This window comes from Lactuca sativa, chromosome 6 (assembly GCF_002870075.4).
Source record: "Lactuca sativa cultivar Salinas chromosome 6, Lsat_Salinas_v11, whole genome shotgun sequence".
Taxonomy (NCBI): Eukaryota; Viridiplantae; Streptophyta; class Magnoliopsida; order Asterales; family Asteraceae; genus Lactuca; species Lactuca sativa.
In genome coordinates this window covers 80,098,427-80,122,920 of record NC_056628.2, presented here as the reverse complement: position 1 = coordinate 80,122,920, position 24,494 = coordinate 80,098,427, and the positions used below count along the sequence as shown (strand labels likewise).

The window sequence follows — 24,494 nt, the reverse complement described above, 5'->3', positions numbered from 1 at the left end:
CACCATGTCGTGGAATATCGTCGTCATGCATCGTTGAAAGGTTGTTGGCGCATTGCATAACCCAAAAGGCATGCGTCGATAAGCGAATGTTCCACTTGGACAAGTGAAAGTCGTCTTCTCTTGATGAATTGGGTCAATAGGAATCTGGATGTAACCTAAAAATCCATCTAAGAAACAATAATACCTATGGCCAGATAATCACTCAAGCATTTGATCAATAAAAGGAAGAGGGACCGGTCTTTGCAAGTGGCATCGTTTAGCTTTTGGTAATCGATGCACACCCGTCTACTGGTTACCGTTCGTGTAGGTATGAGCTGGTTCTTCTCGTTCGTCATGACCGTCATCCCTCCTTTCTTTGGCACTACTTGAACGAGACTAACCCATGGACTACCAAAAATCGAATATATAATCATGACATCTAAGAATTTAACAACCTCCTTCTTGACCACCTCTTGCATGTTCGGGTTCAACTGCCTTTGATGTTGCACCTCTGGTTTTGCACCTTCTTCAAGTTTGATCCTGTGAGAGCAATAAGAAGGGCTTATTCCTTTAATATCGGTGATTTTCCATGTGATGGCATTCTTTCTCTTCTTCAAGACTTTGACTAGCTCTTCTTTTTTAGATTTGGTGAGGTCATAAGCTATAATTACGGGTTTTTGTCCACCTTCTTCCAAAAATGCATATTCTAAATGTTCAGGCAAAGTTTTCAGCTCTAACTTCGTGTTTTGTACACTGAACACGTCGATTCCAGAGAGAGAACTCATCGAGTTCAGGCCAAATTTCCCGTCTGATCGCGTTTTTTCACCCCAACTCGTCGGGTTGACTTTTCAGAGCTTTAGATTAATTTTTCATATTCAGCTTCTTCGAGCAGTGTTTCTATCTCCTTTAGGTCTTTTTCAACATCAAAGTTGTCTTCAAAGGCAATAGTGGATTCGCTTGACTTGTCTTATTTCCATTCTTCCATTAATTCTTCTAAAGTGTCCACTGAGAAGATCGTGTCATCATTATACTTTGAATGCTTCATGGCTTGATTGACTCCAAATGTAACTGACTCTTATCCCACTTGAAGGGTAAGTTTGGATTCTCTTATGTCCACCATGGCACTTGCGGTGTTTAGGATAGGTCGTCTAAGAATGATCAGCACTTGATGGTCTTCTTCCATATCTAGTACTATGAAATCCGCAAGAAATACGAATTTATCGACTTTCACCAATAAGTCCTCACATACCCCATTGGAAATCTCACCGTCTTGTTTTCTAGATGAATTGCCATTCGAATCGGTCTCGGATCCAGAAGGTCTAACTTCTTAAAGAATGAATATGGCATAAGGTTTATGTTTGTCCCCGAATTAGCCAATGCATAACTAGTAGCTAAATTCCCGAATTGGCATGGCATGGTCAAACTACCCGGGTCACCCATTTTCTTTCGCAATTTGTTCAACATTGCAGACGAACAATTTTCATTAAGAACCACCTTTGACACCTCTTCCATATTCTTCCTATTTATAAGAAACTCCTTCAAGAACTTGGCATACTTAGGCATTTTTGCAACCGCCTCGATGAAGGGAATGTTAATTTGAAGTGCTTTGATGTGCTCTAGGAACTTTTGATATACTTCACTCTGCTTTTCTTGTCTAGCTCAGCCTGGAAATATCAATGGAGGTTGATACTGTTTAACGGGAGGATTATGTTTCTATTCATACATCAAACTCGTCGAGTTCTTCTCTTTGACTCGTCGAGTCACATTGACTTCTTGCGATTTCAGGTTTTCTTTTTCTTCCTCCTATACCTCTTTTGGATCTTCATTTGGGATCGGGGGTCAGAGGAGAGATTATTTTTCCGCTCCTAGTCATTACTATGTTGATTTGTGCACCTATCAGATTTTTCTTGGTATTACTTGGAAGTCCACCTGGTGCTCTTTCGTTGATTTGTAGTGCAAGTCGGCCTAACTGTTTTCAAATGTTAAGGATAGAGGCTTGCTAATTTCTCATTAATGCTTGTTTCTCTTTCATCATTGCTTGTTGTTCTCTTATTACAACATCGGTTTTCTTGTGTCTTTTCTCGGATGTGGCTGCAAATCATGTGAGCATATCTTCAAAGTCCATTTTTTTTTTCTTTTGCACCGACTCCTCCTTTTGATGGAAACCTCTTGTCTTCATCCTATATTTCTCCTCTTTTTCCTTCTTGTACTCATCGTATGGTAGCCACTCCTTTTTCGGTTTTCACCAATCCTCATCATATCTATCGCCGCTCGAGTAACACACTTGCACTTTCTGGTTCCCATACTCTTCTAGATCACACTATTTATTAAGGTGAGGCCCACTACAAGTTTCACATCCCACCCAGACGGCGTGGATGGATTGGTCCATCTTTTTCATTCTTCGGTCCAAACTCTTCAATGCTGCAACGTTATCGGAAACTAAGTTCATCGTCCCTCGAGTTGAGTCATTCCTTGGGTTATGATATTCTCTAGAGTTCTTAGATAACTCTTCAATTAGCGCCTTTATAACCACAGGTGCTTTCTTCGTGAGTGGTCCTTGGGAGTCAAGGAGCTACCTAGTCATCACGTTCACTCCATCATAGAAAATGGAGACTTCTTGCTGAATGTTTAAATCATTGTGGGGGTAGTTTCTCAACAAGCCTTTGTATCTTTCCCATACCTCATAGAGTGACTCGCCTGCTTGTTGCTCGAAATTTTCAATGGCTTTCTTCAAATTTGCTATTTTTAGGGAGGGCAAAATTAATCAATAAATTTTTCACCCATTTTAGCCCATGTGGTGATGGATTCTGGAGGGAGTAATTTTAGCCAATGTTTCGCGGCTCCCTTAAATGTGACTGGTATCATACAAAGCAAGACAGTCTCACGAGGCACATTAGGGATATTGAAGTAGTCGGCTATGTCATTGACCTCGTCGATATCCTTGTATGTGTCTTCATGATCTTTCCTGTAGAATGGGATGTCCTTGAGTTGGGCGGGTATGTGACCTTTCAATTCAAAGTTGGCAGTTGCTAGAATCACGGGTTGCACAAGTCCCTGCCCGGTATCGTCACGCATCCATCTCTTGTACTCACCCATGGGTATCTCGACAATGTCACCCATGGTGTTATCGGGTTCGCTTTCCTGCTCGCTTCCTTCTTCAAATTTTGTTTCGTACTCGATATCCTCCTTCTTACGGTCTTCTTCCTTCATTGTTGTGCTGGATTCTCCCACTTGCTTTCCCTTTTTCTTGCCAAAGACCGATTTGAGATTCTTAAAAGGTAACTTCCTTGGGGTTGCAGATTCTCCAACGGTTTTATCCTTGTTCTTCTTAAAAGCTAATTCCACGTCTTCAAGTGGTGGGATCAAAGGTGTGTTTGACCCACGGGTCATAAACGTACTGCAAAAAAAATAGAAGACACACGTAAAACGAACAAAACGAAACAGGAAAACAAAACTGAAAAACGCATCAACTAGTCGAGTTGCTTCGTTTGGACTCGACGAGTTCAATGCTAACATAGAAAAATAAAAACGAAAATTTTAAAACAGAAAAGCTAGTAACTTAAACTAAGTAATTAATAACGAAATTAATAAATTTATGCAAGATAAATCTCACACAGAGGATCGATAACACTACCAATTAAAATAACTTTTAAAACCGTTCCCAAGCAACGACATCAAAAACCTGACATCTAAGTCGAATTCTCGAAAATCAATACTTCAGGAACCCTTTTGACCGCCAACGAGTCGCCAAAACTCTCGAAAAGTCATCAACCAGTGTTTAAGTTTTAGGAATGTCCGATATATGCAAGAATTTTCATAATTACGCACCGACTCGTCAAGTCATTAGACGGAATCGACAAGTTCTTTACTTAAATCGAATGTACTGCATGTACGGGAAGGCATTTCTTGTTAAATAATATTCTGACCTACTCATCGTATTGATGGCCAGCTCGCCGAGTTCTTCTTCTTTTAAGCTTTATCTCTATAAACTTTAATTCCCAAGCTTCCAATTTCTAGTTCTTCTTCCTTTTTCACTTGAGCATGTCTTTAAGGTTGAAAACATAATTTTAACATAATTAAGTACCTTTTGTTCATGAATCGAGAGAAAATATGTGACAACCCGAAATTTCCATTCTGAATAAACCATATCAATTCAATAGAAGTTAGAACAGTTACAGTGAAATTCCAGACTTTTGGGTATAAGTTGGAGTATTTCAGGATTTACACTTAAGGAGATATCAGGAGAGTGGATGCACTAGGGTTTTGTGCAACACTGTTATTCCAAAACTCTATGATATTAGAGTTCATTCCGGGAATAAAATATTTTCTGCCAAAAATCCCAGGACTATATATAGAAATCAGAGTCAGTTCATTCATGAGTCTACACTATACATTACATGAGTACCTTACATGAATACATTACATGAATACATTACATGAATACATTACATAAGTACCTTACATGGATACATTACATGAGTACCTTACCTGAATACATTACATGAGTACCTTACATGAATACATTACATGAGTGCCTTACATGAATACATTACATGAGTTACGTAGATACATTTTCCTGTATACATTTACATGGATACTTGTACCTCGATTCATTAGGATGATTTATTAGTACCTTCTGTGTAAATTGTCCTGCCTATCCCAGTTCAACGAGATATCTAGATGGGACTAACCATTCCGAATCCCAGCTGTTAGCACCAGTGGATGATGAACATCTACGGATGCCTACGGTTATTACTTATACTAGGAGTGCCTCTACATGACTAACCATTCCTCAGGCCTACTGTTCGCTACAGAGGTCGATGAACATCTACGTATGCCTACGGTTAATACTTATATTAGGAGTACCTTTACGGGACTAACCCTTCCTCCGCCCTGCTGCAGCTACAGAGGACAATTGAACAATCTACGAATGTCTAAAGGTTATACATATCGTTAATCGCGATGTCTTGTTAATCCTAATACAAAAGGATAACACTTACATGATTATATTGTTCCTATTTACTTTATTTTGTGATACATTCACATAAACGATGAGTTAGACTAAGTACTGTTTGTAATAGTCAAAAAGAAGGAAAAACTATCATTTTCATAGCAAAACATTCGGGTCTTGGTAGAAGACTATTATATTCTTTTCCTATTTACTTTATTTTGTGATACATTCACATAAACGATGAGTTAGACTGAGTATTGTTTGTAATAGTCAAAAAGAAGGAAAAACTATCATTTTCATAGCAAAACATTCGGGTCTTGGTAGAAGACTACATTTCATACTAGTAGGAAATATGAGATTTTCTAGGGTTTTCATACTTATATCAACTGTTCCATTTAAAGATATACATGACATTCATAACAACATTCCAAAACAAGAAAATAACATTTAAATACTTATGAATTCACCAGCTTTAGGCTGATACTCGCTTTCAAAATAACTTGTATTCTCAGGTCACCGGTTAAACAGGTACGATGGCCAGGTTTTGAGAAGACGGAGCACAAACAAGACTCTTCTTATTTTGATTATTCATTTTATTGTTGTACATTATGAAAGAACACACATGTATCAAAACTTTACTTTTAATGCAATGGATGATGTTGTTGCTTGTTTACTACTTTACACTGTTATGATACTTCACATGACGTCCTCCACCCCGGAACGTTTCCGCTGTTCTTGGTTTTGGGGTGTGACAGATTGGTATCAGAGCTTTGTTTATAGTGAATATAGTATATCAACCCATAAAAAATATACTAACTATAAATACATTGGGATTAAAACACTCTGTCTAAGAGTTATACTTTTAAATAATAAAATATTTAAGTAAGTATACGTGCCTGCATTCATACTAAAATCAGCGTCACAATGACAAGAACAAAAGTATTACGATTGTTGAATATCACAAGTAAGCCTAGGGATGTATGGTCAGTCTTGGGAGTAGCATAGCCTGATCAACTATGCTGTTCTGAGGGGTGATTAGCACATGCCCACGAATGGTTGTGATATGGCAACAAGTCTAAAAACTTACCAACATTACCACAATGAGAACATTATAACAGAACCTAAGTTTAAAATACCATAGGGGTGTTTTGTGTTACCATAATTACTTACTTTAGAACTAAAACGGGTCTTCATTACTAAGTTGATAGTTGCTAAGTGGATACACTAAGGCTATAGGTAACTAGGATGTTATAGACTTAGAATCGGTGAAATTTTTGCTTTACCCCTATTCCTTGTGAATTTGGAGTTAAGGTCACTTATTCGAAGGCCTATCCTATGTTGATTACATATAACTGGTATGTAATTTACAAATAGCGATATAACTAATGATGATTTTTCTAATAATTATCTAGATAGTTCGTCTAATAGTTATTTCCTTACCCAAATTCTCGCGTAGATAACATGGCTGGACTCCATCCCCACGACAACTCGTGCCTTCCGAACGAGGTCATTGCTGGATGGTTTGAAGAAGAACCAGAGAATGATCATCCAATCCCTGTGAATGATCACCATGATGAAGACCTTTTGGATGGTGCTAACTCCGAACCCGAGGTTGAGAACCTACCCCAAGCACCCTTTCCAATTCCTAACCCTCGTCCGGCTTTTCATGGCCCGACGCCTGAGTGGGTGGAATGTTTGGAAACATGGAGCCAAGGACAAGATCAGCCCATGCCATTTAAAGGTGACCGAAGCTTCTATGACCTGAGCAATGGGGGCTCAGCAGACAGAATCTTGCCAATCTTGGTCCGCAGAGTGGCCCGAAATGAGATTCAAGGCAGGACAGCCCTACATCAGATCACTGGAGTTGTCGCCGATGCGAGAATCCATACCCTCCGCACCATTCGTCTAGAAGATGCTCGTGAGAGATCTGAGAGAAACCATGAAGCCCTGCTGCAAGCACTGGCTGAATCACGAGCCGAAGTCATAGAACTTCAAGTATGCCAGAGGGTGTACGAAAGACACCTACTTGATGTGGAACGCCAACTGGCTGAACTGAGAGTTCACCAGAGGGATGACCGTCGCTAGTAGTAGATACTTTACTTTATATTCCTTGTTAGAAAGGAATCATGTTTCTGTCTATGCCCGATGTGGCATTTTCTATGAAACTATATCGTACTGTAAGTACTTATGGTTAGGTCTTTATACTGTCAAGAACTATCTTCTCTGGATATGATCTAAGACCTTTTTACAAGGTCATTTTCCCGAACTTGTACGTCATGAATATCAAAGATATTGACAGTCGGCTAACTTCGGTGTCATTCTTTATTCAAATACTCTTATCATACTTTCATTAGAGTCTATTTGAAACATGCTCTAGTCAAGTCATTGGACTATAGCAATCTGACTCCGGAGACATCTCCAAGTCACTTTTAATGGTTGGATAATGTTATTCACCAACCAAAGATACCTCGGCTAGAACAACAAACATCTTGAGACCATTGTACGAACTTACTTCCGATCTTTGCTAGGACTGGATAATAGGGATGTAGGTCAAACCTTCATGAACATACTTCCATTCCGTACAAGGACTGCATCATAGGGATGTAGGTTGAACCTTAGAGAACATACTTCTATTCTTTACATGACGATCGAACTACGTCTAGGTTCAACCATTCTCGCTCAATAAAATTCATTTTCTTTCCGTGTAACAGAATCATGTCGCCAAAGAAAAACGATCAACCCCTCAACCAAACACCAACTCTTCAGATTGATGCAGCTACCTTTCAAGTTGCAGTCTCGGCTGCCGTGTCAGTTATTCTGACCCACCTTAACGCTAACAACGCAAATGTTAGCGGGATTGTTAACAACAATTCCAATCCGGGTAACAATCAAGCACTTCAACGAACAGCAAAATATCATGACACCCGGAGTCCCAAGACCAAGTGTAACAAACGGAAGTCTTGGGCTAAATCTAAGGACAAATCGCTTCGAAGGGAGAACAGGAAACAACCACCAGTAACAACTTTCACAGCCACGACATCTGTACCTCAAACTACCTTTCCTTCTAGTATCCCAATTGTCCCTAAACCAACCAGACTTTATGCTGGAAATCTCCCAAAATGCATCCAATGTAGTTATCACCACCATGGACCTTGTAGGGAGATGCGGTGCTCAAACTGCAACAGAAAGGGGCACACCAAGCGTTACTACAAGAGCCTAACAAGGCCGAACGACCAAGTGCGCAGCACCAGTGTACACAAAGCTTGCTACGGTTGTGGCAAGGTAGGTCACTACAGAAGGAACTGCCTAGAGGCAGCAAATGCTGGCACAGACGGCAGTATGCTACCGACCACCGCCGCAAGAGAGACCACTCCGGATCCACGTTAATGTAATTAAGGCGTTTCATTGTAACAGACTTATAAACTATCCAAAACTAGTGCAACCAGAGTCTTATCTTTTATGAGATCCCGTCCGTTTAGGGATGCTCGTGCTGCGTATACTTGTCTTTTGTAGTATACCTTGTTCGCAGCAATAGTCTTGTAGTAAATCTAAAAGTATTGTAACCCAGTTAAAAGTTGCACTGTCCTGTTTTGTTTGTAACGCCTTATGTTCAAATCTAATGTCTTTAGTTTCCATATGATTCCGAATTTATCATACAACTCGAGTAAATTCGATCCTCGCAAAACTTGCTTCATAAGTACATCTCTTTCTCAGTAAACGTCTTTTAGCGAAGCTGTCATATCAGAACACTAAAGTACTCATGCATGGAGTACATTATAGTTCTTTTCCTTTCCGAAGGAATCCCCGCAGTATCACTCGTGCAGTACGTCAAGTTCAATTCAAGGATTCATACGGTTGATCTATCACTAAAGAATGTATACATGAGAGTGATATATAATCAATGTTCTATAGGTTTAGAATTGATGATTCCACTTTAACTTCTTTTCCCTCGATGGGATGTGAGATTAAGGAAGAATCAGTTATTCGACTACCTTTTCAATCTTAATTATATACGACTCGTATACACGAGATTGTAATCATTTAACCATGTATGAATTCTAATATGAACTTCAGGATGGAGACTACCCAAGAGTACGAGTAATTGCATTGGCATAGGAACAAACTTAGAACCCAGTATTACTCTTATAACCAGATCGCCTTACAGTCTAAACACCTACTAAGATACAAGAACAGCCCGGAAAACTCAGCGAACTACTCAGCAACAGAATTGGAAGACTAGGCTTCTCACCCTTGAGAGCTCTGGTCTTATTCTTACCAGAAGTCGACGGAGTGCATCATATGTACCTCGACGATCGGGGACTTCGTTAAGATTTCCTTTAGAAATCGTTATCTCTGCCTCGCATAGATGAGATGATTGAGCAAATGCAAGGAAAGAATTACTTTTAGAAATGGACCTGAGATCCGAATATCACCAGTTTGAGTGTTAGGGAAGGATGTCCTAAAGACTACCCTCCGAACTCGATGCGGACACTTCAAGTCCATAGTGATACCCCTCGGATAGGACCAATACGCCCATAATATTCTTGAGCTAAATGAGTAGGGTACGCCTTTCTTACTGGGATCAGTTCGTCATTTCTCCATGTAATGACTTACTTATCTACCCTCGTAGTAATAAAGAACCCATGGAAACTTTACCTTTAGAGGAACTTTCGCGAATTTCTCTAAACACGAGTTTTGAAATTGGAGAGTCAGATTTTTAAGACACACTGTTAGTGATGTGGGAAAATTTTGAGTACTCTTTCAATTTGTCAAAATCGTTGAGAATTTTTCAACACCAGAGACACCGGCATAAATTCGCCAAATTCTAGGTCGTGCAGGCCTACTATCGTAGTCCATTCAGAACTCCTCTCAAATTACAGAAACCCTTTCGAATTTGACCCAACAAGGGGTGGCCCTTGACTGGGAAGTTAAGCGAGAGGAGGAACCTTTGGAATTCCAAGTGAGAGACCAAATCCGTTAGGAAGTCTCACTATGGGAATGGCTTAATACGCTTCGTAAGGCGTGGAAAGCTAAATCCAATATAGTTAGGACCTCCGAGATTGTTACCAGAATCGGTCCTGTATCTCACAGACTAGACCTACTTCGCGAACTCAGTAACGTACATTTTACTCTTCGCGTCTCGATTTTTTTAAAACCATACCTTTCCGTTAGGACTCTCGTAAGACACTCGACGAGATCGAGATTAACGAGATCCTCGCCTTCGTATTAGAACTGTAATGACCCTCGACCGAGAGGTCAAGCGATCGAAGCAACGTCGTCGCCCGTTAGTGAAGGTTCATAGGAATACCAACCGAGGACCCGGATTCACTTATGAGCGTGAGAACCAATCGATTAGGAAGTTTCCACCTCACAACTCGATCACTTCTACCTACTTCCTTACATAGATTCTAATTTCGGGACGAAATTCCTTCTAACAGGGGATGATGTGACAACCCGAAATTTCCATTCTGAAACAAACCATGTCAAGTCAATAGAAGTTAGAACAGTTACAGTGAAATTCCAGACTTTTGGGTATAAGTTGGAGTATTTCAGGATTTACACTTAAGGAGACAACAGGAGAGTGGATGCACTAGGGTTTTGTGCAACACTGCTATTCCAAAACTCTATGATATTAGAGTTCATTCTGGGAATAAAATATTTTCTGCCAAAAATCCCAGGACTTTTTTTTTTTTTTAGAACGGCAAAAATCCCAGGACTATATATAGAAATCTGAACCATATTTATTCATTAGTTACATTTCCAACTAGAGAAAAGTCATATTCTCTCTCACGGATCTTCAGGTTTTCATCCCAAATCGTGAGTACTTCCATCTAGTTGTATTATATAGATTAGATTGTGCTTAATAACATCAAAATCGGATCAAAACCCCAAGATTTGAGAGTTTACCGCCCAAGAACACTTGGAGAGTAAACTCTTTTATAAGGGCCAAAGTGTGCCCAATGTCCCTCCAAACCTTGAAAATGAACCTTGAGACTACCCATAGCTTGTTTAGACATCCAAAACATTAAGAATCAAGGGTTGAAAGTGAGTTCACGGCCAAGGATGTTCTTGGGCCGTGAACTCCATTTAAGGTTGCCAAAATGCCCTAAATGCCTTCATTAAGCTAAGAGAAAAACAAAGCACTTTGCCTTGATGTGTCTAGGACCTAAAACAATGAAAATACCAACACCCATGAGTGTTTACGGCCGCAAACACATGACCAAATGGTCCATGGGCCGTAAGCTCAAGTTAAGGGTGTTTTGATGCCACAAACACTTCCTAAGGCTTAGGCTTGAAATTAGGATGCTTCCTTATGAACTTTAAGGACCCTCATAAATATAAATGGCCGTGAGTTTACGGCAGTAAACTCATTAGGGCCGTGAACTCCTTAAAACTCCAAAGAAAGTGAGTTTCTCTTCATCATAGGTTAGAGTTAATGTCCCTAAATCATACCCTAGCCTTCAAACTTGCACTCCCACATGAGTAGCCATGAGTTTACGGCCGTAAACTCCCTTGGGCCGTGAACTCATGGTAGTAAACTCATGTGAGTTCCTTTATACCTTCCTATGTTGAATCACATGTGATTCCAACACTTGGTCAAGGTATTTCCTAGTCCCGAAAGGTGTTTCCTTTCATATAGATGTTATAAACACTATATTCATGTCAATATGTGTCCTTATATGTCATTTAGGACTTATTGTGTATCGGGACTTCATTCGTGGAACTTCTCATCCCTACACGCATACCCGTTAGAACCACTAACAACAGGTGAGTTCATACCCCTTAATCAATGTTTTAAATGATTTTAAATGCTTTAATGGGGGGAATACAAGTAGAAAACAACATGTAATTAAAACTTTACTTTTAATGCAATGGATGATGTTGTTTCTTGTTTACTACTTTACACTGTTATGATACTTCACATGACGTCCTCCACCCCAGAACGTTTCCGCCGTTCTTGGTTTTGGGGTGTGACAAAATAGCCAAAAAGTATTAAGATATTATACAAAATAAATGATTAAATATGCACATATCAATTATGCTCTTAGCAATTGTGACTGGGATGCTGAGGATAACAATTAAGATGTGAATAACCATGCAAACCCGCTCTAACACCCTCGTGTTGGGTTTTTATTCAAAAACTAGTTTCAAAAACATGATTTTTAGCTATGGAAGACTTATAATTTTTTTTGAATAACATAAACAAGTTAAACCCAGCAATGATCTTTTTGCAAAGTTTTAGAAAGATTAAACTCCAACCAAAGAAGAAGATGGAGAAAATTACAACCTTTGTACTTCTTTAAATCCTCTTGGGAAGCTTGTAAGTTGATGAAGAATGTAGAACTTTAGAGACACCCACAATGAATCAACTTGATGTAGAATTCTAGTTATTTTGTATAAAACTCTTAAGACTCTTAAGCTTTATGTTCTTATCAAAACAAGAACATAAAGAGAGCATACGCAAGAGTGTGATCTTCAAGTCTTCAACTAAAACTAAAGAGAAACACACATATATACATAGTTATGATTTTTTTCATGAGTAGTGAAAGAGATATGAAAGCCTCACTTTATATAGAAAATCTTTGGTCCATAAGTTCTTAACACTTTAAGAACCCATGCCCCTAAAGCCTATGTGTTCCCCATGCTTCAAGCCATGCCTTTCTTTTGAATAACTTAATCAAAAGACCATAACTCCTTATTTTAATTATATTGCCCATGCTTGTCTTTTTTAGAGAAGTGTTCTTTTCATTAAACAAAGGAAGAGCCCATACTCTTTTTTTTCTAGCCAAATTTTGATTATTATAAAGGCAAAAGGAGAAAAAATCATCTATATATTTTATAAACCAAGTTTATAAAATATAAGCTTTAACTTTTTAGTAAAAGACAAAAGAATTTATCTGGTCCAAAATGTTGTGCATGACTTATTAATTCATACCACATGAATTGTATATAATGTTACTCGCTAATGAAAATTGTTATTTTCTAGAAATAAATAATTTCCAATTTAATTATAAGAGTTTATTGAATATTTATTAAAATAAATATTTAATAAATAATCAATTATATCAAGTTGTTGTTAGTGTGACCCTTTAGTATCATATATTAATTAGCAATATCATTTTAATATGATTCTTTAGCATACTCGATATTTCACCTCGTTCGATTAATAATTTCAATTTGATGTGTCGGTTAACCACACACACTCCATAAACAATTATAAACACGAGTTGGTTCATCATTTCATCTTTATAGTCTCATAATAGTGTGTCGGTTAACCACACACGCTCCACTAATGACTCATAAAGAAATGATATTCATTTTCATGGATTAGCATATAATTTCACATTTTTCCTAAAGAACTACAGTGAGATTTTAAAAGCTTCTACTATTTTATATCAGTATACTTTTAATGATATTATGTCCTATCAAACCCGTTCGGCTAACAATCATCCACCGCATAGGAAAGCGGTGGGTGAAAATGACACTCATTCAATGGTCATTTTATAGATCGTTTCCTTATACCTTTTTTATAGCACGGTTTCATGAATGAGACCTACTATTGATTCAACTGACTTTTCTTATACATATAGTAATTAAACTTTTAATAATATATTTAAGGTGTATTTGAAAACTTTTTAAAATACAATGTTCAAAATTAATTATTTGAATTAATTAATTATTTAATTAATCATTTAAACATTTAAATGTAATTATATTAATCAATTAATTAGTAATTTAAACATATCATGGATTTATAATTATATTTTAATTAGTCTTACAATTAAATTAATCATTTAGATCCATTTGGATAATATTAATTAATATTATAATTAATCGTTATCTTGTCTGATATCATCTTCTAATATTTAGGGTTTTCATTTAATCATCTAAGATAAGCAAACATCGTATTTTAATAGACATCAAAATAGATAATTACCAAATAACAACCATATGTTTCAAATTAGGAAGAAAATCCCAAAAATTTGGATTTGCACTGAGTTCATGTTGTGACAGATACACTGTCATGTCATGAAAACAATTTTTCAAAAAAAAAAAAATCGATTCTACTAATATGCTTTCAATGTTACACACACCAAGTAGTTTTCATACCACTGATGGGTTTAATGTTTTACAACAAAATGCTCAATGCGGAAAATCTCTTAACAATTAAGAAGATGGCACATGCAACCTAAAAGGATCTATGTCTTTCACTTTGAATGCAACATAATTTGAATAACAAAGCTAACATAAACCCTAACAATTTATAAATTAAGAAATGAAGGTTAAGGGTTTACATAACTTTGATTTGTTATAGCAAACAAATCACTTCAATCATGCATCTGAAGAGCTTGGATAGCTAGCACGAAAAGGATGATGCCTCTAATGACTCACACCCAAACCCTAGAACAAGAAGACTATTGAGGAGAGAGAGGTTTATTTATTGGCTTATTATATGATTAATCTATTGTAATAAATGATTTGTTAATATATATGTAATTAATATATTATTTAGAAATAGTATTATTTAATTAAGAATTAATCAGAAATTAATTAGAATTAATTTTAGGATTAATTGGATTAATTAAAGGTGCAAGGAATTAAGTTGTAATTGTTCAAAATTTGAACAAATGGAGGCTTATAGAATCTTCCATAGGTTGACGGTTTTAGAGGAGCCCAATTATGGTTTCTGGAACCCTCCTCAAGATAAGGATACTTGATAATATCTTGAAATTGAATTATTATTATCTTATTCAAGATTAGGGTATCCAGAGTTTTTCTATCAGCTATAAATAGGACCCATTAGGTGCCTCATTTACATACACTCCATACTTAAATGAAGAGCTTATTTTTTTCTCCATCTCCTCCTCTCTCCTCAAGTCTTCTAATTGCTAGGGTTTAAGTACAAACCATTAGAGTCACTAAGCTTTTGGTGCTTCCTTTCCAAGGCTTTCAAGAAGGATTTTGTTGTGATTATTTGTTATAATAATCAAAAGGTATGTAACCCTAATCCTATGTATATTTTTATTATAATAGGTTACCATTAAGTTTCTTGATGTTCATAGTTTATTGTTATCAATTAGAAAAAATATAGATCCATTATACGTTGCATGTACACTAAAGAGTTAAGATTTTCCACTACACATGTTTTGTTATAACCTATAAAATCTATCAATTCCCTCCCAACCTACTCAACTCACTACCACATCAGTTCCACATAAGATTTTCTCTCTCCTCTCTCTTCCATTTTTTGGCACCCACAACATATGAAACCCCTATCTTTCCCAACTCACTCAACCCACTCAATTTTTAATTTTAAAATAAACACAAACAAATAAAATTATACAAAACTAATTTACAAAATATTAAAAATATACATACTAGTTCACAAACTAATTAAAAAAACATACAAAATTATTGTGGTACAAGTCTTAAAGCAATAAGTACAACTAATCAATGCACATGGTTAAAATGGTTTGAGCAGCTTACATAAACCACAAACCACCCCATTTGGTCAACCCTCTACAACCTATGCTTGAAGGGATCATATGTTAGAGGTATTGCGGTACCTCTTTCCCAAAAGAACTCGATTATGTTCTCCCTAAGGGTAACTAACTTTGGGTTTTGTACACATTTAGTGGCTAAACTTATTTTGTGTTTGATGTACCAGTGAACTTGTTTAAATTGTTCAAAAAGTACAAATATGAACGAGCAATAGTGAGGATTTCTAGTTTCCGGTGTCTTCTCCAGCCAAACATGAGTTTTCTTGCCAAACATGAAATTTTTGGTCACCTTCTCCACCTAAGCATGAGTTTTTGGCCATACAATGCAAATTTCGAGTTTATCTATGACATTTTTTTAGAATATACACATTTGAAACACATGTAAAATTAAAGTCATTCATTGTTTTGGAACACACATATGTGAAATTAAGTTCGTTAATGGTAGGTTTCTCAAGTCTGGTTTCTGGCACCTTCATCTCCAGCCAATTTAAACCCTTCGAACACATATTTTTGAACACCCATAAAATTCATGAAAAATTTAAACATTTTAAAAACATTCAAAATCATCATTGTTTACAAACTGTTTCCAAAATAAGATTCATATCAAAGAAATCCCAAAATCGTGAAATAAAAACATGAGGAGGTTCACGATCACGCCTTCGCCTTCCCACGATCCTGAGAAGTATCTGAAACATAATCCAACAACTATAAGCCAAAAGCTTAGTAAGTTTGCCCCAAAATACCAATATATAGCAAAGAACACAATATAGTAACAACATGCAATGGGTCAACAGCTTTACAGACTGGATTACCCTTGAGCCCACAACATAAGTCTGGATTGCCTTACATGCCCATAGCTTATGTATGGCATGCTCCCCGGCTTGGTCAATCAACAGACAAAATGCTGCTAAGCCCTCAGTACGAGTCTGGCATGCTCGGCCCAGCCCTCAGCTCGTATATGGAATGATCATGATTCCTAAGTATGAGTATGGCATGCTCTCCCTAGCCCTTAACTCATATTTGACATATTCCAGGGTTTGTTGGCTACAACACAAAGCAGGACAACCTCAACCCAAACCACACAATATGCCGACATATAACAGATAATAAAGTAAACAGATAAACAGGCAATTCACAGGTAGTCCTACAGATCTACCAGACTAGCATAGCAGGACCAACAAGCATAACTATAACATACTCAACATATCAGCAATATCAGGTTATCAAACCAATAGGCCGGCCTTGGTGCCTTCGACCTGAAAGTATAGTAAGGAAGACTCACCTCACAAGCAACTTAACTGATAAGATCTAACTTTGAATCTCAACTCCCAACTCAAAGCCTACAACCATCATGATCAACCCATCAAAACCTCAAAATACCCAAAATTCCCTCAGAAGTCTAACTTGGTCAACCATGGTCAAAGTCAATGTTAAGATTCAAGGTCAACAGTCCATGTTGACCCAACTCGTCGAGTGCCCATACCAACTCGTCGAGTTGCTTTAGTACTCATAGAAACAAGGAAAACCAGAGTCAGCTCGCTGAGTTATCAGTGCAACTCGTCGAGTTCCTACAGTATCCAAAAAAGCGGGAAAACCCAAGCCAACTCGTCGAGTTTTCAGGACAACTCGTCGAGTTTTCCCAACTTAACTCCTTCAGTCCTTTTTCATCCCTTCTAATGCTCAAGAATATAGATCGGGAACCCAAGAGCTAAAAAACCACGTAAAGTTGCTAACTTTACATCCATGCATAACACAAAGAGGCTAAAACACTTAAAGAAGGCTTATTAAGAGCTTAGAACATGAAGGAAGCCCAGATCTAGCTAAAGCTTGAAACTTTAAGCTCATGGAGGCCACAAAACGTCTAGATCTGAAGTTATAACTTCATGACATGCTCAAACCAAGAACAAACCCAAAAATGAGCCAATACGACAATAAACTTCCAAGGAAGAGATCTAAGGAATAGATGAGCAAGTTTTCAACTTTTTAACGCAAAAGAGTAGCTAAACTCAAGAAGATTCTAGGTCTAAAGCTTCCCCCTTCAAGCTATGTACCACTAAATTCAATATCTTCAAAAGAACACCAAGGAAACAATCTTTAAGCTCACCCACACTTAAATATGGGAGAGAAAACACGATACTAGGGTTTCTGGATAGAGGAGGCGATTAGGGAGGCCAACAATAGGACTTAAGGCCTTTAAATAGAGTGTAACACCCTAAAAATTAGGGTTTCATATTCAGCCCCCAACTCGTCGAGTTTTCTTCTCCAACTCATCGAGTTGGTCCAAAAAGATCTGTGGCCCATAGACTTTCAACACGTCAAGTTGGGGCCATCAACTCGACGAGTTCTAAGGAAAAATTGCCTTTTTAATAAAATTCTCATACCTGGGAATCAGGATGTTTCAACTCTCCCCCAATTGAACTAGGCTTCGTCCTTGAAGCCTGCTATGGTGAACAACTATGGATAATGCTCCCGCATCTCAACCTCTGGCTCCCAGGTCCACTCGGATCCCGTCCGATGTTGTCACTGTACCTTCACCAAAGGTACCTCCTTGTTACATAGAACCTTTACCTTCTTTTACAGAACAGCCACCAGCCTCTCAACATAATTCAGGAGCTCATCAACCTGAATGTCATCCAATGATACCACTGCATCCTCATCCAGTATGCACTTTCTTAACTGCAAAATGTGGAAAGTGCTATGAATCTGACTGAGCTCCTCTGGAAAGATCCAATCTATACGCAACCTTTCCAACCCTGGCAATAATTTGGAATGGTCCAATGTATCGAGGTCCCAACTTCCCCGTCTTCCTGAAGTGAATCACACCCTTCTAGGGTGATACCTTCAACAACACCATGTCACCGACCTGAAACTCCAACTCAGATCGGTGCTGGTCGGCATAACTCTTCTACCGAATCTGAGCAATCTGCAATCTCTGCCTGATCTAATGAATCATCTTTATAGTCTGCATAACCACCTCGGGCCGACCCATGAACCTGTGGCCAACCTCACCCCAACAGACTAAGGTACTATATCTCCGCCCATACAACAACTCAAAAGGTGGAGCACCAACACTTGAGTGGAAATTGTTGTTGTAGGAGAACTCATCAAGAGGTAGGTAGGAGTCCTAACTCCCAACTAAATCAACGACGTAGGCTCACAACATATCCTCGAGAGTCTGAATGGTCCGCTCTCTCTGTCCTTCGGTCTGCGGATGATATGTTGTGCTGAAATGCAGCCCCATGCCCAGTTCCTCATGGAACTTCTACCATAAACGGGAGGTGAACCGAACATCACTGTCTGAAACAATAGAGACCGGAATCCCATGGAAAACAACGATCTTGTGAATATATAGATCGGCCAACTTCTCGGCCGATGAGCTCTCCGAATTGCCAGAAAATAGGCACTCTTGGTCAATCGATCCACGATGACCCAAATAGCATCAAAACTCTTCGCCGTCTTTAGAAACTTAGTGATGAAATCCATCGAAATATGGTCCCATTTCCACATGGGAACCTCTAGAGGTTGCAACTTGCCATGCGGCCTCTGATGCTCGACCTTGACCATCTTGCAGGTCAAGCACCTCTCAACATACCAAGCGATCCCTCTCTTCATGCACGACCACCAATAACTCAATCTCAGATTCCGATACATCTTGGTGGCCCAAGGATGGATAGAAAAGCGAGACTTATGAGCCTCCTCCAACACAATCTGTCTGACCCCACTAGACATAAGAACCTACACACGACCGCAACAGGTCAATATTCCATGACTATCCAACACAAATCTGGTGATCTCACCCCTGATCCTCTCAATATTCCACTTCTCCTCACGAGCACCCTCAGACTGAGCATCCCTAATCAAACCCACAAATGGAGAATCCATATATATCCTCATACATACCACGTGAGCTAAAGGTCCAGCCGACTTGCGGTTAAGAGCATCCGCCACCACGGTCGCTTTACCCGGATGGTAAAGGATCTCGCAGTCATAATCCTTGACCACGTCCAACCACCTATGCTGCCTCATGTTCAGGTTCTACCTCAAACTCTCGTGATCCATGTAGATAGTATAGTGGACCCCATAAAGATAATGCCTCCAAATCTTGAGAGCGAAAACCACCACTCCCAACTCAATATCATGCGTGGGATATCTCGTCTCATGTGCCTTCAACTGCCGCGAAGCATAAGATATCACTTGTCCTCTCTGCATGAGTACTGGCCCCAAGCCGATGATGGATGCATCACAGAAAACCACAAAATCCTTAATTCCCTCCAGGAAGGTCAAGACTAAGGCCTCACAAAGTCTATGAGGAAGGGTCTCAAATGCGGACTGTTGCTCAGGGCCCCACTAGAAATCCACCCCCTTCCTCGTCATACGAGTGAGGGGTACTGCAATCTTGGAGAAATCCTAAATAAATCTCTGGTAGTACCCTGCCAAAGCCAGGAAACTCCTGATATCTGAGGGACAGTTCGGAACCTCCCACTACATCACCGCCTTGATTATGGCATGATCAACCTAAATCCCATCTTGTTTAACGAGGTGTCCAAGGAACTGAACCTCTCGCAACCAAAACTCACTCTTAGAGAACTTAGCATAAAGTCAGTCTCGCCTCAAAACCCCTAGAAGCTCATGAAGATGCTCCTCATGCTGGTCTTTGGCCTTGGAATATACCAAGATGTCATTAATAAACACGATAACTGAGCATTGGCCTGCATACCCAATTCATCAAGTCCATAAATATTGCAGGCGCATTGGTGGTCCCAAATGGCATCACCACGAACTTGTAATGCCCATAACGAGTCCGGAGTGTGGTCTTCTCTACGTCCTCCTCCCTCACCCTGACCTGTTGGTACCCAGACCTCAAATCTATCACGAAGAACCAAGATGCTCCTTGCAACTGACCAAAGAGATCATCAATCCGTGGAAGGGGATAACGGTTCTTCACCGTTAACTTGTTCAGTTCCCTATAATCGATGCACATCCGGTGCGAACCATCTGTCTTCCTGACAAATAAAATCGGAGCTCCCCACGGTGAACTAACAGGACAGATGAACTGCTTGCATAGTAACTCCTGTAGCTGAGATGACAACTCCTACATCTCAGGCGGTGCCAATCGGTATGGCGCCTTGTCAATAGGGGTTGTACATGGAACAAGGTCGATCCTGAACTCAACCTGCCTCTCAAGAGGCACGCCGGGTAACTCCTCCGAGAATACATCAACGAACTCCCTGGCAACTGGAACATCAGCAACCAATACCTGATCCCCAACTCGCGTATCCACTTCATAAGCCAAATAACCCGCACACCCGTGTAGAATATACTGCCGAGCCTTGGCTGTCGAACAAAACCCTAAACCCAGCCTGGTGCCCTCTCCATAAATAACCAGATCTCCCCCACTTGTGGTTCGAACTACCACACGCTGACCCTCGGAGTCGATCATGGCAGCGAAACGGCTCAGCCAATCCGTACCCACTATCACACAGACGTCTCCAATAGGAATAGGAATCAAATAGATCGGGAAAGATACTCCGAATCTTTAGAATGCAACCATGATAAACCAAAACAACAGAAACCCTGTGTTCGTTGGCGATAGAAACTCGCAACAGACACTCCATCTCTCTTATGGGCAAAGAAAACTCCCTACTAAAGGACCGAGAGAAAAAAGACCGACTCGCACCTGAGTTAAAAAATACAAGAGCAGGAAAGGAGTTCACTAAGAACGTACCTAACAGAGGTACATACATATGATCATAAAACAATCACAATCAATAAGATAAGAGATAGAAAGCTACCAGTCACAACATCTGGTGTTGCTCTGGCCTCCTCGGCAGCGAGTTAGAAAGCGCGACCTCGAGCCCTCGAGGGCTCCACCCTGCCCTAACTGCCGTCAGTAATCCTCAATGTAGTTGGCACTGGAGCTTGTGCTGACCTAGCAGTGAGCAATGGACAGTTGGCCTTCACATAGCCAACCTGGTCGCAATGATAGAAAATCCTGGAACTGAGTGTTGGAGCCTGCTGGCGGTAATCCCTCGCCATGTGACCCTTCCATCCATAATTGTGGCACCCACGTGCGCCTTGCCGCACTTGCCACAAGTATGACCATTCCATCCCCTGGATCTGTCATCAGCGATCTTAAATCGCTTTGGAACAGGCTGCGAATGCACTAGGGCCTGCCTCTGCTCTCTCAATTGAAGCTCTATCTCAAGCTTACACCGCCTAGCGGCCTCCTGTAACTCCAACAAAGTATCACATTGATGGGTAGAAACAAACTGTCGAATCTTCGTCTTGAGAATGATCAAGTAACGGGTCATCTGAGCCTGCTCCAAAGCAAACTCAGGGAATAACATGGCCCTCTCAGTAAACATCTGGGTGATCTCCATCACCGACTCCGATCTCTTCTATAAATCCAAAAACTCTTGAGCCAACCTCTCACGCTCAACCCGAGGAACGTTGCGAGTACGAAACCTCTCTCTGAACTGATCCCAAGATACCATAGCCCTCTATTCATCAAAGTACGATCCCAAAAAAGTCTCCACCAATCCTTCGCTCCGGACCTCAAAAGGTTCAAAGAGCACTTGAACTTATGGTCAATAGGACATGAACAAGTGAAAAAACATCCCTCAATGTCAAATAGCCACCTCATGGCTATAATCAGGTCCTGAACTCCCTCGAAGGTCGGGGGCTTCATATTATCGAAGTCTCGATACTGAAAGACCCGACCTAGTTCAACACCTGAAGCGGCTACGACTACAGGAGGCTGCATCAGCAGTCGTCTCGAAAATGGTTGTGTATCTCTCATTAAAAAGTTCCATAATAGTAGTCTTGATAGACCCAAACATCTCTGGAATCTGACCCTAGACGATGGTCACAACCTCCTCATGGAGGATCCTCCTGATCCTGATTTCCAACTCCTCTGACCTCATCTGACTGTCAGCCCATGATCCCAACCCGATCTAATCTCAATTCGCCTTGTAGTCACCATACTGAAAATACACCAGGAAGAGATAAGATAATCCACATAAATAATGGGGAACCAACTCCTAACAAAGCCCTAGGGGTTGTGTCTTCCTTGCTACACGTACGGGTCCTGTGCTTTTAGTGGTACAGGCCCATACTACCTACCACACCTACCCGTGTTTGTCTCAAGGATCATCACAACACCCTAACAATACTCATAAACATAGACAAATGCTCAATCCTCACTCCTATAGGAAAGGCTAAATATCTCACTACTGGCCGACTGACCCTCACGAATCATCCATGATACTTCCGCCAACCCTGCAACACTCGTGTATGCTTGCCATACATAACACTAGACCCTATAGACATTCGAATATCTAATCCTACCCTAAGCCTTCATCAAACAAGAACAGGAAATAAGGCCAAACCAAACATTCTCAGGCTATAAGATCTTAGTTATATATAACCATGATGCATACACTAAGAAACTACAGTAATGATCTCAATTTCATAAAAGAAAGGCCTTAGGCTATCATGCATCATATAATCAGGCAACTTTATCATGCAATTCCTGAAGATCCCAAGCCTATCACTAGCATGTTGTTCTAACATATCACAATATCAAATAATAGTATGGTATTTTGGGGTCTACTATCTTGTAACACCTATAAAATTCACGAAAAATTTAAACTTTTTAAAAACATTCAAAATCATCATTGTTTACAAACTTTTTCCCTAATATGATTAATATCAGATAAATCCAAAAATCATGAAATAAAAACTTGAGGAGGTGCACGATCATGCCTTCACCTTCCCGCGATCATGAGAAGTAACTGAAACATAATCCAACAATTGTAAGCCTAAAGCTTAGTGAGTTTCCCCAAAATACCAATACATAGAAAATAACACAATATAATAACAGCATTCAATGGGTCCACAACTTTACAGACTGGATTACCCCTAAGCCCACAACATAAGTAGCATATGATTGGGGTATATGTAATATAAAAACTAGTAGAATGCCATACATTTCTTGTAGCTTGGATTCCTTAAGACCTTGTGAGCCTAGCACCCCAAATGTGATACCTCAAATGCTTCACACAACACCACCAACAACTTGGAATAACTTGAGAGAAGATTCTTATGCACCAAAATCGGCTAGCCCTCACTAGAATCACTGAAGTCTCGATTTTACAAGGATGAGGCTTCTTTATATAGTGTGCATATTAGGGTTACACCATGTAACTCATGCCTTTCCATATTCTTCATGATCCATAGGTTTTAACCTCCATGGAGTATCCATGGGTAACCACATGTGTTTAGCCCATCATGAAGAACTATGGACCATAAGCCCACTATATAAGAATGAATGATTTACCAAATCAATCCCTTGGTTCCTTTGCTAAGGCAACTACACTCTCGTTATCACAGAAAATATCCATAGGCTCTTTTATAGCTGGTACAACTCCAAGGTCTCCAATGAAGTTCTTAAGCCATATTGCCTCCTTTGCCGCCTCGCTTGCTGTTATATACTCTGATTTGCAAGTTGAACCAGCTATTGTCTCCTGCTTGGAACTTTTCCAAGTAATTGCTCCTCCATTTAGGGTAAAGACCCAGCCCGACTGAGAGCATAAATTATCCCTATCAGTCTAAAAGCTAGCGTCACTATACCCTATTATTCTCAAGTCATCACTATTGGATTAATGTCTAAGTCCATAACTATAATATGTAAGACTTGACCCGACCCTGGAAGGTCCATTTGGGTTGCATGGCATCATGCATTTGGATAGACTATAATGAGAGAAATAACACTTAAGGTTTGTTAATATATTATAAGTTCTAATATATTAATAAGATTATTTAATTAGTATTGATCAAGAATTAATCTAGGATTAATTAAGTGATCAAAAGAAGACTAATTAAATATATGGGTTGATTGTGTAAATCATCCATACTTGTATAGTGGGCTAATTCTCCATGGATTGTCAAGTTGGGCTAAAACCCACAAGTTGCTCCATGGATGCTCCATGGTATATTTGAACCCATGGATCCAAGGAAATGAAAAGACATGACAATTAGGGTTTACCCTAATTGTCACTAGC

At 39.4% G+C, this 24,494-nt stretch overlaps 1 protein-coding gene across 1 annotated transcript; it reads right to left on the bottom strand.

The window, feature by feature from the left end:
• Positions 1–1,206: 1,206 nt before the first annotated feature.
• On the bottom strand, positions 1,207–1,542 carry LOC111889737 (uncharacterized). Its single transcript, XM_023885895.1, has one exon. It carries the CDS (start codon positions 1,540–1,542, stop codon positions 1,207–1,209), a length of 336 nt encoding a protein of 111 aa, XP_023741663.1.
• Positions 1,543–24,494: the final 22,952 nt, after the last annotated feature.